The 19,025-nt window shown below is 43.9% G+C and overlaps 1 protein-coding gene across 1 annotated transcript in view; it reads left to right on the top strand.

Annotated features, from left to right (window-relative positions):
• The window catches only part of LOC126568675 (protein O-mannosyl-transferase TMTC1-like), a 59,268-nt gene that overhangs the window by 20,916 nt on the left and 19,327 nt on the right, over nucleotides 1-19,025 (top strand). Inside the window, exons 3-5 of the mRNA XM_050225189.1 lie at nucleotides 7,087-7,160; nucleotides 11,944-12,264; nucleotides 12,360-12,549. Of these exons, the coding sequence (XP_050081146.1) occupies nucleotides 7,087-7,160; nucleotides 11,944-12,264; nucleotides 12,360-12,549 (585 nt within the window). The remainder of the gene's footprint in view (nucleotides 1-7,086; nucleotides 7,161-11,943; nucleotides 12,265-12,359; nucleotides 12,550-19,025) is intronic.

The following is a 19,025-nucleotide window of genomic DNA, read 5'->3' as shown; positions in this document are numbered from 1 at the left end:
GCCTCAGGGAAATGAAAGGAACAGCACTGAGCTCTCCGCATTTCTGCCGTTTTGTTTCCCGTGTTTCGTATGTCCGTGTTGCGCTTCTCATTTCCCACATTTCCATATGGTACGGGACAAATGAAAAATTGTCGCTCGCAGCTGTCCGTACTGTCCGAACACGGGGGTTTGTGCTTGTTCTCGGAATGTTTTATCCCTTCCCTCATGCTTCGTGAACCCCTGGCAGGCTGCCGAAGTAAAACGGAACTCCAACTCTCGCATGGGCAAAGGTTTGACACGGTCAAACGCAGACACACCGTGAGGCCAAAAAGGAATGAGAAAAAGAGCAAATACGGGTCGCCCATTCGCAAACGAGCAGCCATTCGATACAAGCCGACATGTGTCCGGTGGGTCTGCTGGAAACGAGGATTTGCTGGACGGTGCTAATCAACGTGAAAAGGCTCTACCAACAGTTGCACCAGCAGCAGTACCAGCACCCGGTCAACCAATTCGCTTTGCTTCGTTAGCAACGTTCGGTTTGGTGTGTATTTGGGTTGTGAGGGTTTTTTTTTGTTGTTGTTGTTTTGAATAGCAATTTTGATGAGTGGAAAAATAGTTTTCCGTTCCGTGGTTAGATAAACTTGGGACATACTAATTTAAAGTTTTATGCAAAGAAGAGACGATGTAAGGAATGTTGCATCGGGAAGAGCTTTTTCAACCCCAACTTTTATTTATTTTTATCGCCTTTTAGAATGATATTCACTTATGGTTTGAGGTGATGAGTAGGCGAGGAAACACTTTCGCTTTGAATTTTAAGCAAACAAATTCATTCTTAAATTCATTTAAGAAAATTTTAGCAGATTTAGATCAAAATTAAGTTCAGTTTCACAAACACTACCCTTCTTGGCTGAATGACCTCTTAAATACTTTCTTCTTTTGCCCTGCACAACCACTTATGCAACCTTGAAAAGTTCTGGCCTGCAAGTCATGGCTTTCTTGACTTGATTTTTCCGTAGCTTGATTGCTTATCGCGCACTAAAGCTAGTTTGAAAAAGTCCTTGATAACCCTTCTTGGGATAGTTATTTCTCATCACGGGGGAATGGTCCAGATGGGATTTGAACCTTGGTTCTGTCGTGTGAAAACAGTTGTGACAATCAGCCTAGGGGTCAAATTTACGTACTTTAGATTAATATTTTCAATTAACAACTTACTGGAGCAGAAAGCGGTTAATATTGAAGGTACAATCGTATAAGAGCAATTGAGCTGTAGCCCGTGTACTCAATTTAGCACACAAAAATTAATTGAGCATCATGTTCACAAGAGAATATCGCAAATAAAAACAGATTACAATTACATCGTTGAAATGAATAAAACAGGCAGCAAAGCTTCATTTAAGCAAAGGGTAAATATGTTATGCATTTAAATAAAAATTTCTAAACCAACTCTATCCTGTTACGCCCCGACAATGCAAAATTGTCCAAACGATGCTTGTGCAAAGACTTCCATGCTGCAACTATCATGACAAAAGCGGGAAAGGCATATCCTTTAAGCCTTTTCCCGGGATAGAAGTGTTTAGAAGACTACGACTTAGGAGTTGCAGTGGAGTGAAAGTTTCTGCAGCATCGTTCGATGGAAATGCATATTCTAGTAGCCTCAAATGGAAGCCCCTAATTGAACTTTCAACGAGACAAACTACTTTGCATGCGGCTCAATGCAAAAGTGGGACAGAAAAAAAGCGAACAAGCTCCCTTCCCAATTGCCCTTGCCACCCGTGACATGCTTCACTTGAGCCGATCGTGCTCTTCGACAGTAAAACACACATAAAACACACACACACACAGTCGCACCGTCACTAAAGCCAATAAATAATCGAAACTTTTTCCATCTCTTTGATCCGCTTTGCTGATTGAGCCCCGAGCCCGACATCGATCCCGTCGGGACGCCGGATACCGAGCGGGTCTGCAAGCCGGGCACAAGATTGGAACCAGATTTAGATCGATTTCCGCCAAGGAATAACATGCAACGGCAGCTTGACAGACGACAGTGCGCTCTTAAAACTATCCCATCTTCCGACTCGAAGCACTTACGACGGGTGCTTCGTGTCGAAGTAAATCAAGCGTCGCGCACACACACACACACAGACACAGATACACACGTTTGTCCCATTCCAACTGCAGGAGTGTCTTGGAGTCTGATAGGGCAAAATCGATAGCTTAAAACTATCAGCCATTCAGGAGCATCCTTTGACACTTACCACACGCTGTGTCAGACATTGTCCTGCCCCGGCTGATCCGTCTTTGCTTGTGCTTTCTTCTCCAACGACCGGTAAAGATGGTGTGATGTTATTCTGCACCCTTAGAAGCGCCCTCTATTGGACGAATTTGTGGCCGAATTGGAAAGCAGGTGATGTCCGGAAGGTTATGCAGCACCGTCAGACATGGTTTCACATTTTGCACGGCAGAAGATCCCAAGGGGGAATTCGGGTCGCTGGTTAATAGCTACAAACAGACCGTAACGGAGTGTGTTCGGGTGTCCAGAAGTGTCGAGCTCTGAGCGCCAAAATCGATAGCTTAAATTGACAAGTTAAATACCACGGCACGTTCCTTGACGCTGTCGTGAGGCGCCCCAGCAGATGGGCGGCACGTTCACCATCATGAAGGAATTTGTTTTCCTTCATGTTCCGGGCTTCATGGCTGCTTTCCTGAGAGCCTTTGGTCGCCTCTGGTCTGGCCTGCACGACACCGGAGTCAATGAGCAACGATTACGATGGTGTGCGATGCGATGATCGTCGTAAGTCGGAAGTGAAGGTTTCCGTTCCGTGACACCGCGGTGTGGTTAAAGCAACTTGGCAACGATACTGACCGGTACGGGGAACTTTATCGTCTTCCAGTCAGGGATGAACGTCATACGATTTTCATCGAAACGAACTTTGAGAAATTTATGAATGCATCGTTATATCGGCAAACAGAAAACCCCGGTAGCAATTTGGACCTCCATTCTTTGGAAGTTTCTCCAACCTTCCCGGGGGAACCTGGACTAAACGAGAAATCAATATTTTATTCCCATCCCCAAATAAAACGGCCCATCGTTTGCGTCCGTTACTCCTCACGGCAGTAGACAATCCGCCGCGTTTACAGCATCGTTTCCTTCGGACTTTTTTTACGACTTGCCTGAATCGCCAATTAATCGGTCAATCGTTGTCATTAGTGATAAAGGCTCCATAGGCAATGAGGGTGGAGTTCCCCGGTGGTTTCTTGCTGGGGATCGATTTTCCATCGACATTTTCCTGTTGCGTTGTTGAAGGCTTTTGCCATAATACTAGTATGGGCCGTCTGCGACCGACTCGCACACCCACGCGAATGATTTGAAAGTGATCAAAGCTGGCCAAAATTAGGCCACGGCTACTCACGGTTTCAAGAAACTTTCCCCACCGTACGTCTGGCCCTTGGTTTTCCATTATAGCATGCAAAAATATGAACGCTAACGGACATTGAAGCCCGAAACATCAAACGGAACGGAACGATTGCCTTGGAATTTTGGTTTAGACAAGCCTATAGAGAAAAAGAAAAGTGCCAATCAACCGTATGTTTTCGTGATCGTGATTGACGTTTCGCGTTCGCTGGTTTTTGGAGCGTGCTGGAAGTAATTTTGCTCGGTACGTTTGCTCTGTTCGTGCATTCTTGGTAATTGAATTGGTTGTGAAGTTTATCGGTTTCTTAAAAATGGAAGGTGAAAATTATTGATCAGCGAACGGTTCAACGATGGGAATGGAAGATTTGCAAATTATTCTAATTATCATTATTGGAACTAATCAAATGGTAAAAAGAAACGACAGAAAATTGAAGCCTACACATTCAAGTTAAACTTAAAGTTGAAATTTTTATATTTGGTATAATTTAAATAGAGTTTGAGTTTAAATTCAGAGTAAAGAGTGAGGAGTGAAATTGTACTTGAGAAGCTGAAGAGATTTTAAAATAGGATCAATTAAGATGAAATTGCCATTAGGAATGAAAAGAATCAGATCAAAAGCATTCAAGAGATCAACGTGAAAATCTATCGAAACACACTATTTAGGGAAAACCGTCAAAAGCATTTTGTGGAATAATATGGCTGAAAGTAAAGGAATAAAAGAAGGGAAACGGACGGAAAAGATGCGCGGACGCATCAAACGGTGTGCAACACGCCACGATCGGACCAAAACGGAGCGAGTTATCACCGATTTTCCACAGGAAAGTTTTTGTTCTTCCGCCATAACTGGACGGAGAGTGGTGGGATTGGGGTGAGATGCTCCACAAAAAGATGGGCGACTCAAAGACGCATCCAACGCTGGACACCAAGATAGTTCCAGGAATGAAAAAAATATCACCGATTTTTCACGGAATACTGTTGTTCTAACGCATCTAACGGAACACAGAACGTCCCGATCGGTCCAGGAATGGCCTAGCTATCAAAGGTTTCCACGGGAAAGCTGAGTCTTTCCTCGATAACTGGATGAAAGGTTGGAGGGATCGGGTTAGGGTGTTCTACAAAAAGGTGGATGGCCTAAAGACGCATCCAACGGTCGGTCATTCATCCCGATCGGTCCAGGAATGGCCGAGTTATCACTGGTTTTCCACGGGAATTCTGGGTTTTTCCTCCATAACTGGGTGATGGGGTTGAGGGATCGGGTTGATGTGTTCTGCAAAAAGGTGGACGGCCTAAAGACGCATTTAACGGTAGGTCATTCATTCCGATCGAAGTAGGAATGACGGAGTTATCGCCGATTTTCCACGGGAATGCTGCTGGCAGAATTTTCCGGGAGTTATTGAAAAATTCCCCTTCATTCCCTTTAATATTAAAAAAACACGTTGCGGAGGTCTTTTCAAAAGATTTTTAACGAAAGAAATAAAAATGAGAGGAAATAATTTAACACCGGAGAAAAAATTAAAATTGTTCCGCAAAATATTTGTCTTGTCGGAAAGAAATTATTTTCCAACCCGGTTTTAAAATTTCCATCTGCTACCGCCTCGGAATCATGCTCTCCTGTTACTTCTGGTCGGATTTTGCCGCATCGAAATTGGCCAGATTTCGTCCGAAAATCTGCCACCGGGAGCGACTTGAAGTAACAGGAGAGCATGAATTCGTGGAGGTAGCTCGGGCCGACCGAAAAATTGAAAATCCAATCTTAAAATCCAAAGTCATTTTCAAAGTAGCGGAGGAATTTTTAATTTGGAAATCAACTTTTAAAATTTACTTTGGATTTTAAAATTGGATTTTCGATTTTTCGATCGGCCCGGGCTACCTCCACGAATTCATGCTCTCCTGTTACTTCAAGTCGTTCCCGGTGGCAGATTTTCGGCGGAATTTTGGCAAATTTCGATGCGGCAAAATCCGACCAGGAGTAACAGGAGAGCATGACTCCGAGGAGATAGCAGATTGAAATTTTAAAAACGGATGGGAAAATATTTTCTTTCCGACAAAACAAATTTTTTCCGGCACAATTTAAACTTTTTCTCCGATGTTAAATTATTTCCTCTCATTTTGTTTCTTTTCTTAAAAATCTTGTAAAAAGACCTCTGCAACGTCTTTTATTTAATATAGAAAAGAACTAAAGGGAATTTAATAACCACTTTCGGAAAATTCGGCCAGCAGCTTTCCAGTGGAAAATCGGTGATAACTCCATCATTCCTAGACCGATTGCGATGTTTCGCGCACTATTGGATGAGTTGGAAGTTGGACTGCGCAACTTTTTGTAGAACACCTCAACCCAATCCCTCCACCCCTTACCCAGTTATGGAGCAAAAACCCCAGCATTCCCATGGAAAACCAGTGATAACTCGGCCATTCCTTGACCGATCGAGATAAATGGCCTACCGTTGAATGCGTCTTTAGGCCGTCCACCTTTTTGTAGAACACCTCAACCCGATCCCACCAATCTCTACCAAGTTATAGCGGTTAAACTAAAACATTCCCGTGGAAAATCGGCGATAACTCGGCCATTCTTTGACCGATTAGGACGTTCCGTGTACCGTTGAATGAGTTTTTGGACTGCGCAACTTTTTGTAGAACACCTCAACCCGATCCCACCAGTCTCCGCCAAGTTATAGCGGAAAATCGGCGAATACTCGGACATTGCTTGACCGATCGGGACATTTCACAAACCTTTCGATGCGTTTTTGACTCTGCAACTTTTTGCAGAAAAACCCAGTCCAATCCCACCACCCCCTGTCCAGTTATCGGATACTTCGGAAAAATTGGATACTTAGCTAACCAAGAATCAATGTGATATAGAGCCCCAATTTCCAATCCGTTTAGAGAAAGGCTAAATTTACCACTGATTTTTGGCTGTCACTGATGAATTTCTAAATCGGTGTTTTTTTCCTTTTAAAAGCGTTCGATAAAATTCCTTCCAGGGTCAAACCAAGTTGATAGCTACTTTTGCAAGGCATCAATAAAACGATCAACTTTAATTTAAAAAAAAAACACGCCTCGAGCTCCCTGAACCGATAAACGATCCAAAAAACACTTGAAACCCTATTCGCGTTCTTCTCATTCGCTAATGTTTGTTTGAGTTTTGCGGCGTCGTGTTTTCTTTTTACAATTAATTCCATTCTTTCCGTATTCTTCTTCTAGTATAAGCTACTTCCTCGCAACCACTCCATAACTACGAGGCATTGTGTGAGTTTGGGTTTGGAACTGTGCTCCATGACGCCATCATTACTGTGGCGATATTTTTAACAGCCGCTGACTCACTTTCGCTGGCTTCTATTCGCTTGTTGTTTTTTTTTTTTCTGTTTGGCTTTAACTTTGACTACAAGGACTCTGTACTCACCTCCACAGCACTCCCACCGGTGGTCTCCCCGCCGATCCCAGTGGTATGCTGAAAACCAATTCCATTTTATGACCAGCGCCACTACTTTCTTGGGAAGAGGGCCGAGGCTAAAGCTGGGGCATCATGTTCTCATCATGCTTCGGGCAAATCTCAAATTTTATGTCTTAACATTTTCAACCACTCCACTCCCAATCTCTCCCCTCTATGGGTATCCACCGAATTCCTTGGAACATGCCTAACTAATGCCAAGCCGCATCTCACTCAACTTTCTCTCTTCCCATTTTTACGCTTGCAGGTGACGGGCATCGTGGGACGTGCCGATGTGCTGGCGTGTATATTCTTCCTAATTTCGCTGCTGGTCTATCACGGGTAAGTATGGCCGCTTCTAGTTATGACGTGACGTTGGTTTTGACCTCCGAGAGCTTGGGAAGCGGTGGTTCGGTGGCATACATATACGTTAGCCTGCTTGGGTAGCTTCAAGGGATGTGTTTTGCTCCCTTGCAACAGTAATGTCCAGAATTGAAGATGAGGCAGATAGACAGCGCGCGCTAGAAGGTACACAAATCCACTCATGAAAAGCCTGCCGAAGCGCTTACGATTTACGAAGCTTACGGTGGCAAACGAAAATCATAAACGTTCAATTTACGAAACGATTCTCGACGGGTAGGTCTTGCCTCCTGCCGGTTGGCATTATTTCAGTGTGCGCGAGGGCAAAAAGTTTTTCCTTCTTCGTCTCTTGCGCACTAATCCACGAGACCTCGCATGATCCCAGTGCGTACGATAAAAAGAAAGGAGGTCAAACATGCATCTGTATTCTGCGAATGCGTCTGATCATTTCCCTGGACGGTCGTCGGCCGAAAAACTTCTTCCATTCGCAGCGCAACGACGACGTGTGGACGACTGGCTTGCTTGCTTTATGTTAGATTAACACACACCGACCACCAACTAGTGATGGCCTAAAGAGATAGAGATGTTATTGGACCACAAAAAGGAAAGCGAAAAGAGCAAAAGAAAAGAGGGGAAAAAAACAAGAGGGTGTTAAAAGTTTTCCTTATGCGGTAGATTTTTTCACAAAATCCTGTCTGGACCGGATCAAAACGGAATCTGACGTGTGCTGAAATGAAAGAGTTGATGAAGGTGTTACGATACAAATCCGGAATTAATGCATGTGTGTGTATGTGTTTGTTTGTATATGGTCCATGCATAGGACATCAGTCTGCAAATAATTGACTTGTTTTGAATTTTGCGCAGAGCTGCGCGGCTAAGCGAACGCAACTTCAGCCATGGATTCATAACAGAAATCGTCGTGGAATGGAATCAAATGAAGCACAAATGTAACAACATTTGTACTTCATCATTCATTCACCACATAAAGTAATGGATTAAAGAGTCAGTGTTCTTTACTAACAACTGCAATTCTCTATTTGTTTTCTTCTTCAGAACTGAATATATCTCCTATGCTCTCACAGGCCATAAAAATTATTTCTAAACTGCATTAAATAATCATCATATTGGTGAAGACTTCAAACAATTTTTTGGCTTCTGTTTGGCTGGTGTAATGAAGGAATGTAAAGCCCTACTAATGTTTGTAGAGGACATAAAAGCGTGACTTGTGACTTGGACAATTTATTTAGCAATTGATGAAATTTAGCTCCGCGACTCGCTCTTTTTTGTACCATCAAATAATAAGGACCTTATCTGAAGTGACTACTTTCTTGATTTAGCTAAGCTTACTGATGGAGGAGCATAGCATGAGATATAGTGCACAGGATTAACAATCAAAAGCTTTCGTTAGAATATAGACCAGCCGCCCAACATATTGAAACAGACGAAATCGGCAGCTTTTACGCACAAGCTTTGATAGATAACACAGACAATTTGATACACCCCAGCTCCTGTTACGGAAACTTTCGTTGCTACCAACTGTCCACTAGAATAACTTCGAAACTCTCTGTTATGAATCCTTGAACGATAAGAGCTTGGCTTTCAACAAGTTTATTCGTCTTTTTTTTTCGATTTCCATGTTACAATTTGATGCTTAAGTAAAGCAAAGGTGCCTGCACGTGCCACATAATTTACCTTATTGAATAAATTAGACAAAATCAGTCATAAATTAAATAGCATATAAAATGGAAAGAGCATCCTCAAAGGCGCATTATCATCTCCATTCGCTTGGACCTTCTAGAGTTAAATCTTGCGATAGAACTGAAACAATTTGACAAAATAATAAACAAAGCTTTAGTTTACGGGCGTTGGCTAAATCCTTTGGCACCTTCTGAAAGCTTTTCCCATCGCACTATACGGCGAATCATTAAGGCGAGTGGTTGGAGTTGCGTTGGTTGCGAACCTAAAAAGCTTCTAGTCTCGTTTATCCTCGGAGGAGAAAAGGGTCCTTAGTGGTTTTTGCATTTTAATGGCTTCTTTCTCGGCTAAGCAGTAACGAGCAACTCAGCAACAGAACCAAAAAGAACGTTCCTCGTCGAAAAGGCCTATCGAATAGAAATTAAATTCATACGCATTTAGCATAATTGCTCAATTGGCAGCATTTTGCAATATAACAAAAAAGAAAATCGTGAAGAAAATAGAAAAAAACCCTTACCCAACGTTTGCAACTCCGCTAAAGGGGCTTTTCCTAGGAAAGAACGAATGAGTACCGGAGTGTTGAATGATAAATAATAAATGAAAGAAAATTGAAGTACAAAAAAAAAAGGGTGAAAAGGCAGCCCAGCTGGACACGCAACTTGCCCTACGCTTTGATCTAAATCGTTTTGCGATGAAAGGTCCCTCGGCAGGATTTTTTAGTGTGTCGGAATGTTTCCATCAACTTTAATTGCGTACGTCATACGTCGCCAGCAAAGCACATTTGCCACTGGCACACGAACCGAATCAAGAGAGAAAGTTTTGAACCTGATAGGTCATCATAATTCCGGCAATTAGTGTGTTTGAACGTGCCGATTTCAACCCACCGTACCAAAAACAAAAAACAAACGCTGCGTGCCCACTCGTAGCACTCTTTTCAATCGTTTTTCAGAAGAAAAAAGAATTCAGGTGAGTTGGAGAGTGAAACACCCCACCCAAAAACACCTTTCTGCTAGAAGTATGAATAATTCACGAGGGCTAGAAATCGACATTTTAATTCCTTTCGCTGGAAAGTGTGTTGCTTGGTAAGCGACGGTGTTGCTTTCGTGGTTGCATACTTTCAGGCGGGCAACCAATTTTGGCAGGTGTAGCTTTGACCTTTTCGATGGCAGGGTAATGTGTGCGGGTTGTTTGTTTGGGCGATGGAAGTCCTTCCTGTTCTGGACGTTTGTTTAAGAACTCAGACGAAAGTGTGCTGTTGACTGTTTTTCTAATTAAAACGAAACAACGATGACTTTGAGGCGATCCGGTAAAACAACAGCTGGCGTTGGTCAAACCAAGCACTAGCTAAAAAAGGGAAAACAATTGTAAAAACACCATCTGCTGCTTGGTGGGGACTTCTTTAATGTTTCAACATCCTCTGTACGGCGTCTTGTGCATTCTCTTGTGAGGAATTGTTTTCTTGCTTGTTTTTTCGACCTTCTTCTCTTTTGCTTAGTTGCATCAACTTGTGAAGTTTCCGCCATTACATCATGACAGAGTTTTTGTGTCTGTGCATTGTTTAAAAATGTAGCTTCAATGAGCAAACTAGTAAGTAACGAAGAAGAGAAGAACGAAAACCCCGAGCACGCAACACAACACAACACAAAAGAACTTTAAAAAGAAACTTGACTGGTGAACCAGTATGGTTAGTGTTTTTAAGAAAATGAGACAACACCCCGGAAAAACTTCCCATTCCTTTAACGCCGTGCCGCGACGCAACCGGAATGACTGTGTGGAAATGACGGAAATGGCGAACTTTTACCCTCTTTCACACTTCTTACCCGTGCCCCGCACACACCGCTACCCTTTCCCCGACCAATGCCACTGCCAAGTGAAGTTTTAGTGGGTTCATTTTACAAACTAAAAGCGCTTCCAGTGCTGAAGGGCGTTGGATGTGACGTAAAGCACGCTTCTTGCCGCAGCCTCCGCCTGTCGGATTGCAAATACCACCGTTGCAATGCTGGCAGCCAAACCGAAGCAGCCGGCACAAACGGATGAGAGCTACTTACCAAAGAAATGACAATGCAACACAACTTCCTTACCGCACGGTGTTGCCAGTGTTGCCCAGCAATAGGAATGAATGAAATCGGCGTTTGTGTGCTCGCGCTACTCTAACCACCGTGAAAGAAAACTCATCTCAAATGGGAGGGAAAAGAAAGACAAAACCTCAATCGGATAGCTGTGGGAATGACGCCTTTTTCACGGATTACAAGCAACCGCTCTGGTGCGCTCCTCTCTTGCTGCCGTTGTCTCGTTAGTTTAATTTTTGTTTGTGGCTTGTAGTGGAAGGATAAATGAGGACCCCGGTGAGCTTACTTTCATTATTTAACATTTTCCGGCACGGAAAGCTTACACAAAACTCGTGGACCAGCAGGGTGGAATGTTGGGTTGGGATTTTACGTTCGTTCTATTGTTGTGCAGCATGACATGATAGCCATCAAAATGCTTTGATGCATCGGAATAATGCAGCAGTAAGAGCAGTGAAAATAATTAACTTGCCGATTAAAATGTAATTTACTGCCGGAGAATAAATGACAAAATGGCCAAGAAGAGTAGAACGTTAACGGGGATGTTATAAAAAGTGGGATGAAATAATTATTTAACCATTGTATTTGGTGGGAACAAAACCAATACACCAAATATATCCAGCTGCTGCTTAAACAAAGGGTTGTCCTCATTTGAAATATCACGTTTTTTTAGGTTTTTTAATGGATATCTGAATCGTTCAATGCTGATTGATTTTTAATGAACTCCGAATAGACTGAATAGCATTTAATTAAATCAATGCGAAATGTAATTAAGCAAAAACATTTGCTTTATTTTGTAACTTTACTTAAAACAAGACCTACCAGTATGAAGAACTAGCAGCTGTATTTAGTTTAGACTTTGCCATAAAAAGTAGTAAATGTTGTGTAAATCGCACACATGTAAGTGTTCGTATTAGTAAGCCTATGCTAAGTGACGATTTAATTTCACGATCTTATTGATTGAAAAATTAACAAAATTTCTCATTCTATGTTCCTCTTTCCAGCCGTTCCTACGAACCAGACATGAACTCGATCTGGCTCAGCATCGTGCTCGGCGGTTTGAGCATGCTGGCCAAAGAGACGGGCATTACCGTGTTTCTGCTGAACGTCGCCTACGACACGTACCGCAACTGGCCCGCCTTGAAGCGCACCGTGCAGGATATGCGCTGGAGCGAAGAAACGCACCAATTCGGACGCCGCGTGTCGCGTGTCCTGCTCTCGATGGGTGTGCTGCTGGCGGTACGACTAGCTCTGCTGCAGGGTTCGTTACCACGGTTCTCGCAGCAGGATAATCCGACCGCCTTCCATCCGAATCTTTACGTGCGGTAAGTGAATGTTTCCAGTTTTTTTTTTTAATTTCTTCGTACTTTCCTCGTTGTGCCATGTTTCATGTTTCATTTGCTTTGATTTGTCCACACAGTCTGCTCACCTTCTGCTATCTGGCCGCCTTCAACTGGTGGCTGCTGCTGTGCCCATCCACGCTCAGCCACGACTGGCAGATGGGTTCGATCCCGCTCGTTACAACGCTCAGCGATCCTAGAAACCTGCTCACGTTTATTGCGTTCGGTGCGGCGCTACTGTTCGCGTTTCGTGGGCTTATGGATTGTGAGGTAATTAAAATATATCAATTATTTATTGCTTGCTTGTATCCGCTGGTCAACTCGCGATGGTTCACTACGTCGGTGCGATGCTTGCTTTTGTCTGTTGAGCATGGTAGCTTTCGGTACACACAATATCGCAAAATGGACAGCTTCGCCTAGCCTGGCAATCGATACAGAGCGGAAGCAGAAACCCGTTCATCAAATACAAATGTGATGTCCTGTGTGTGTATGTGAGTTTAGTGAATGTGAATGGGGAAGCTTTTCATCCGGTTCCCGGTGTGGTACATATTTTTCGGATTCATTCCAATTCAGCGATATCTGTCATAACAGCAAAAAAAAAAGCATCATTTTCCATCGTTTGTTGCCGCTGCTTCCTGTGCTATGCCCGGTTGCATAGTTTTAGGCGCAAAACTAACGAACAGTCACGGGAGATGCGATTGCACACGCTGTTTCGACATGATTCATATTGCAATACGGTGAGCGCAGTATTTGCGCACGGTTTTATGCGTTTTGCATGTTGGGGGATTTTTTCTCCCTGTTCCGTTCTTCCTCGCACTCCCCATTCCTCTCTTTATTATTATCCAAACGAACAAGTGCACGTGCAATTCCTGCACTTACCGAATTCATCCTGGGCGCAATGGGTGGTTTTGCCGGGATGCCTAGTCCCAGATAGCACGCCAACCGATTGCAATCAACTGTGCAAATATTGTATCATGTGCGGAACACACAGTGTTCGTTTTCGATTTCAACTCACGATTGGAACGATGATAGCATAAGCTAAAAGTAAAGGAAATAACACACCAATCTTGCGTACAGCCAACGATAGGATAAACAACAAAAAAGTTGGATCGAGGACCGCACCACTCACATTCCGCGTTTGCGAACGAGGGAAACGATGGAAAAACTACGGTTAAAATCAAACCTCCTTTCAGACGCACACACAGCACACGGCACAGCTTCACACAGTCTCGATCCAGACACGATTGATTGATGTAATGCATCGATTATTTATTGATCACACTGCAAGCTGCTTATTGACGTTAATTGCCCGACCATGGTCAGTTGAAAGCTTTATTTGCAAACTCATCACGTTCGCTGCCGGGATGCACGTCGCTTGGGTTTAGTCTCGGGTGGAAAAATGAAGTTTATTTTCCACTGTATCGGTGTTTTCAGTTTGATGTTCATCGCAGCAAGCGGTGAGTGTTTTTTTATTGCCTACTAAAATGGGGCTTATTATACTTGGAAGGAATTTTTTAATATAGGGTATTAGAAATAAATGATGCAATTTATGCTATTGTACCCAAAAATATGCAACACATTTTTCACTGAATTTCTATTACACCATAAGGATAATAAACAGAGTGCTTCGATAGTTATTTGCATCTCTTGAAAAAAAAATACAATAAAAGACCTAAGGATTAATCAGGAGTTGTAAGATTTTAATGATCAGTTAACGCTAACTTTCTGCAGCTCTACACTTCTCAGAAGCTCCTTGTTCACAAATGTATGAAAAATTCCCAAATAAACGACTGACGGCCGAAAATAAGTGCAAAAAGTTCTTCAACCCAAGGCCGATAAAAGGTTGCCTAGGATAGGCGAACAAACTCATCGAAAACACCGATAACCGATAACGTTGACAGTGAGCGTGACAAGACAGTTGCGTGAATCGGGCAAATGGAAATTGGAACGAACGGTGCATGCGGTTGGCTTCGGCTCAATGAAACGAAGCGACATTTTCCCCGTATTTGGTGATACTTTTGAAAAAAATTCAATTCCCTCTCCTGTACAGAGCGGACAAGATTGGCCGGCACGAGATAGGGCGGACGCTTCGTAGCGTGCAGTTTCACGGAAAACTGGTCGGGCGTGAAGTGCGAATGTGCCGTGACTCGATACAGTCAATCTCGGGCATCCACTCAGCTCATTAGAACAAATGGGCTTCATTTCCCAATCGTTCATTCTTAATTTCGTTCATTCGTTCAAGTCGGTAAAGATTTCTTAAGCTCAAGCTTGCAGATGCGAATCGTTGGTAACGCTCGATACCGAACAAAGAAGGGACACACGCAAACGTTCGAAAGTAGAATAAAGACCTTGATGATGTAAGCGACTGTGCGAGGGAGAGGTTGAAGCCGGGGAGGGATAGAAGTAAGAGATATCTTGCCTAGGCTCAGCCCCCAACTTCCGGGCTATCGTTGATTTATCTCTCGTTTAGGTTGAGATTTTTCTTTCCTCCATTGCCATCGTGCCGCTCCGGTATCGGTGTTTCCATCAACTGGCGTGGCGTGTTGAGACGCGTTCTGGTTCATCTAATTTCCTTCGCTCCAAACACATGAGCACATGATGATGTTGATGGAGATCTGGGGACGGGGGGTTGGGAAAAGCAGCCGGTGGTGGTGACGCGTTGGCCATTACCTTAGTGAGACCACTTCACAGGCCAAACCAACTCAAACCGAACGCACTTAGTCGTCTGTGTCGGCACCTTTTTGGGCTGGAGAGCAGCAGAATAGAGATACTGAAACCTCAGCGAGGGGATGTGTGGGATGGGGATAGTAGAGAGGGAGGGAAAGTCAGAAGAGAGAGGAGAATGCAGCAACCAGAACCGCATCAAATTATTCTGTTTTAATGCCTTCACCAGAAAACATCAGTTTCAGGCCTCGTCAGTATCTTTAACCTCGTTGCTAGCACGACGAGCTTATTTGAGAGTGCTCTGGTCCTTGGCAAGTATTGGCAGTACGATTAAATACTGGCACAATGGGTGTGACATGAGTGTAGTATGGCAATAAAATATAAAATTTATTAACTATTAAATAATTTATATCTAACCTCTCAAGTATATGATGGAGAATGGAAAGTATTTCCCCTTTTTTGTTTTGCGTTTTTATATAGAATTTGTAGACTTATTGTTTCCAATATTTTTGAGCTGTTTCCAATACATGAGCTGGTAACAAATTGACAAGTTATTATTTGTTAAACAGAAACAATATTTTATACGAAATGCAATGAAAAAATATAGATTAACATATGAACGCCTAAAGCTAGGCAAAATGCATAACAGCAAACACCACGCGTGTATCATTTCTACCTTTCTACGTCCTGTTTTATGTGCAAACTTTTGATACGCCACAGCCAACGCACGCGATGATGTGCGCGACCGTAGCACAAATACGTTAGCACCACCACGATACACGGGGTTTGCAGGCTGTTATGTGTTATCAATCAATCAGGACAACTCTCTCTTCAGCGTCCTTCAATGTGCTAGGCGGTGTGGTATGTGTTGCTGTGGGCATTATGCTTTCCCTTCCTTAAAGCACTCGCTTGTTAGTATTGTTATTTGCGGCTGTTGATTGATGAGACGCAACGATCAACATCCCACTCAGCGCAAACACCGCGTAAAGCTAGACCATCCTGCGTAGACCGTTCGCGAAAGTGGGCTCTGGGAAAGTGTTGCCAGGCACGGCCGCGTAAAGAAATCTGACTCCTTACCGGCGGCCTGCAAACACTGCGCTGCCAGATTGTAACAGCAGCAGCAGCAGTAAATTGATAAGTGAATTAGATAAATGACGTTTTATGTAATTTTTACTTTTTTCTTCACCAGTTTACTGTAGAAGCCCTGGGTCGCTTGATCCTAATAAAAGTTCCGACTCGTACTGGCGAGAGAGTAAGCAAGTAAGAGAGGGAGAGAGAAAGGGAGGTCATGTTTTTCGGCGAAGTGTACCATAAATTTGCGACCTGCCTCCAATTCTTCCCATCTCCCACACCACGTTTCTGTATGTGTGTGTGTCAAGCTGTTCGATCCTTGCACGAGTTTAGCTTGATTGACAGGCCAGTGGCTGGGTATTGGTTTTCCGGATCCGCTGCCGCTCGACAGTTGCAATCGGGATTACGTCAGCTATAAATTGTTGTTTTCGGTGACGACACCGACATATGATCACCGAAATAAACGTACTCCCGCTGTCAATGGCAAAAGCCGACCTGAAGCCGGTTCGGTCGTCGATGTTATCGAGTACAATCTAACGACAGGAGGAACCCGAAATCATGACAGCTTAAGATAAATGATGTACTCCGTGAGCCGTGACCAGGAAACCGGAGCTGGAATGGGGAAGGACGACGGCGAAAATATGTCTTCACGCCATTCGGTCAAACGATAAGGCCTTGTAGGGTTGCGAAATATATTAGCTTCAGCTCAAATAAGGCAAAAGGAAACAACGGTCCTTGCAAGAAGCGCAGAAGGGGATTGAGTCAATTTCTGGAAGAACCTTGTCAATAAAAATGCTGTTTCGGTATGATTGACTATTTTCTGGTTAATTTGAAGAGTTCCCTTAAGTTTGACGATTCAATTGGACTTCAAGTAAACCATTTAAATACCGTTGAAGCACTTCTGTACACATTTTTCAGCTTTAAGAAGCATTAAGTGTTTTAAATCTTCTTACTAAATAAATTGCTGTGAAAATGTGGGATCGAGGAATTTTGTGGTACACATTGTCAGGAAGTTGACCTCGGAAAACCATTTCTAACTAAACTTTTTAGTTTATTATCCTTAAACATGACACGCTTTAGGGTATCATTTTTGTAACATGCCCAAATGCAGTGAGATCCAACTTGAAGAAAATCTTATGAAGTGAATCTAGTTGAACTGACGTTGAAAACTGGAAGGCTCCTCCAGGCTGCTTGTATGCGCTACCTTCTGTCTGGCTTCCTCATACCCGGCACGATGGTGGGCACTCTACACCGTCACAAACATCACACACACCTTGATCGTCCACTTGATACATCTTGATGGCGTTCAGCTCTGGGCAAAGGTAAACAACAAAACAACGATTCACAAAGTCAGTGTATGTACATGAAGTTTTGAAGTTTGAAGCAGTCACTTATTCACTTACTTGGATCGTAATAATCATGCACCAGAACGTAAGCAGGACGTTTCAAAGCTACTTTCGCCCGCCTGAACGAAGTAATCGTAAAACAGTTCCGTTCCGTGCCCATGTTGTTGTAGTACACGACCACAGAAGTTCCACCGAACCGTACCTCCGTTTTCTGTAACCACGCACAACACAATACACACAATAAACCGACAAGAAGTTCCGGAAGTGGGATCGAACTGGGACCTCAACTCCATCGAGTGCACTTACCTGTATGGGATTCTGCTTCGATGCTTCGGTGATGGGATTCTGCTCAACACTGTACCCACTCGGAAAGTTCACCTCCACCAGTGCCATGTTGGACCGACCGTCCGTAAGAATCGGGATGAAGCTGGAGCACACCTGGAGCTGCAGTTGCTTCCCACCATTGGTCAACGTTTTCTGAAGCTCTAGCTTAAAACTGTTGGTAAAGTTCCGCAAATCTACACTATACTCGTATGCCACCTGCAGCAAACCAAACCCAATACCCGCCACGTTGATTTGCATCTGGGACGAATCGTCAATACCTTCAGCGTGGTGAAGGTTTCCAATGTCTTGTGAATTGATGTGGAACTCCTTCTTACGCCCCGAGTACCACAGCTGTACCGAGTAATCGTTCCGGGAGGGTGAGATTTTCTCCGCCAACTTGGTCAGTGCCTTTAGGCCGACGAACGTGTCCTGGGTGCGCGGGAAACTGCCCGGTGTGTAGCGCTGCTTTACCAACCACCGCATAATGGACGTTCCGTCGACGTACTTTTCTGCCAGCACGAAGGAAAGCAACCCGTAAGCGGTCGTTTCGATTCCGTGAGCATCACGCGCCCAGAAGCGTTCCGTTCCATTCCGCTGCACGGTGGACATTCCGATGAGTTTCTCCAGAAATCGTTCCCGCGAGCCGTGTCCCTGCAACATAAGGGCGTACGTCGCGATGGCAAGATCGTACGGATCTTGAATGGTGTCCAATGTGTCAGTCACATATGTGATGCCTTTCGCAATAACGGCCGCATGTTTGGTGGCTGTTTGCGGATGTTCCAGCAGGGAAATTAGCACGAAAGACGTTAACGCAATACCCTGACGCAGTCCTCCCTGCATGTCGCGATGGAAAATGGGACCAACTTCATCGAATCGACCCGAGCTATGCTGCTTGGAAGCGAGCCAATCGTACGCATTCTCCACCATCGTTGGTTTGATCTCGGAAATGTACTTTGCAGCCGTGGCGAGCGTTTTTCCCACGAACGCAGTCAAAAAAACACCACCGCCGCTTTTCTCCCAAAGACCAAACGATCCATCCGGCTGTCGGAAGCGCATCTGGTTCTGGTAACCAGTTTTGAGCAGTCCAATAGCTTTATCAGTTAACGGTTTGTTGGCGGAACCGATCGAAGTGAGGTAGTCGAGAACTTGAACAATCGGTACGAGCCGCATCATGTTCTGCTCACCACAACCGGTTGGGACGGACAGAAGGCTTTCCAAATTGTCCATTACAGAGGTGAGAATGTTTGCTGAAATGAGAAAATAAGTTTCGTTAAAAAATATTTCTCTTTGACAAATTAGGAGCTTGCTTACGTGTGAGAATGAAATCTATCTTCTTGTGTC

Source organism: Anopheles maculipalpis, chromosome 2RL (assembly GCF_943734695.1).
Source record: "Anopheles maculipalpis chromosome 2RL, idAnoMacuDA_375_x, whole genome shotgun sequence".
Lineage (NCBI taxonomy): Eukaryota > Metazoa > Arthropoda > Insecta > Diptera > Culicidae > Anopheles > Anopheles maculipalpis.
This window is presented reverse-complemented; position numbering and strand designations above follow the sequence as displayed.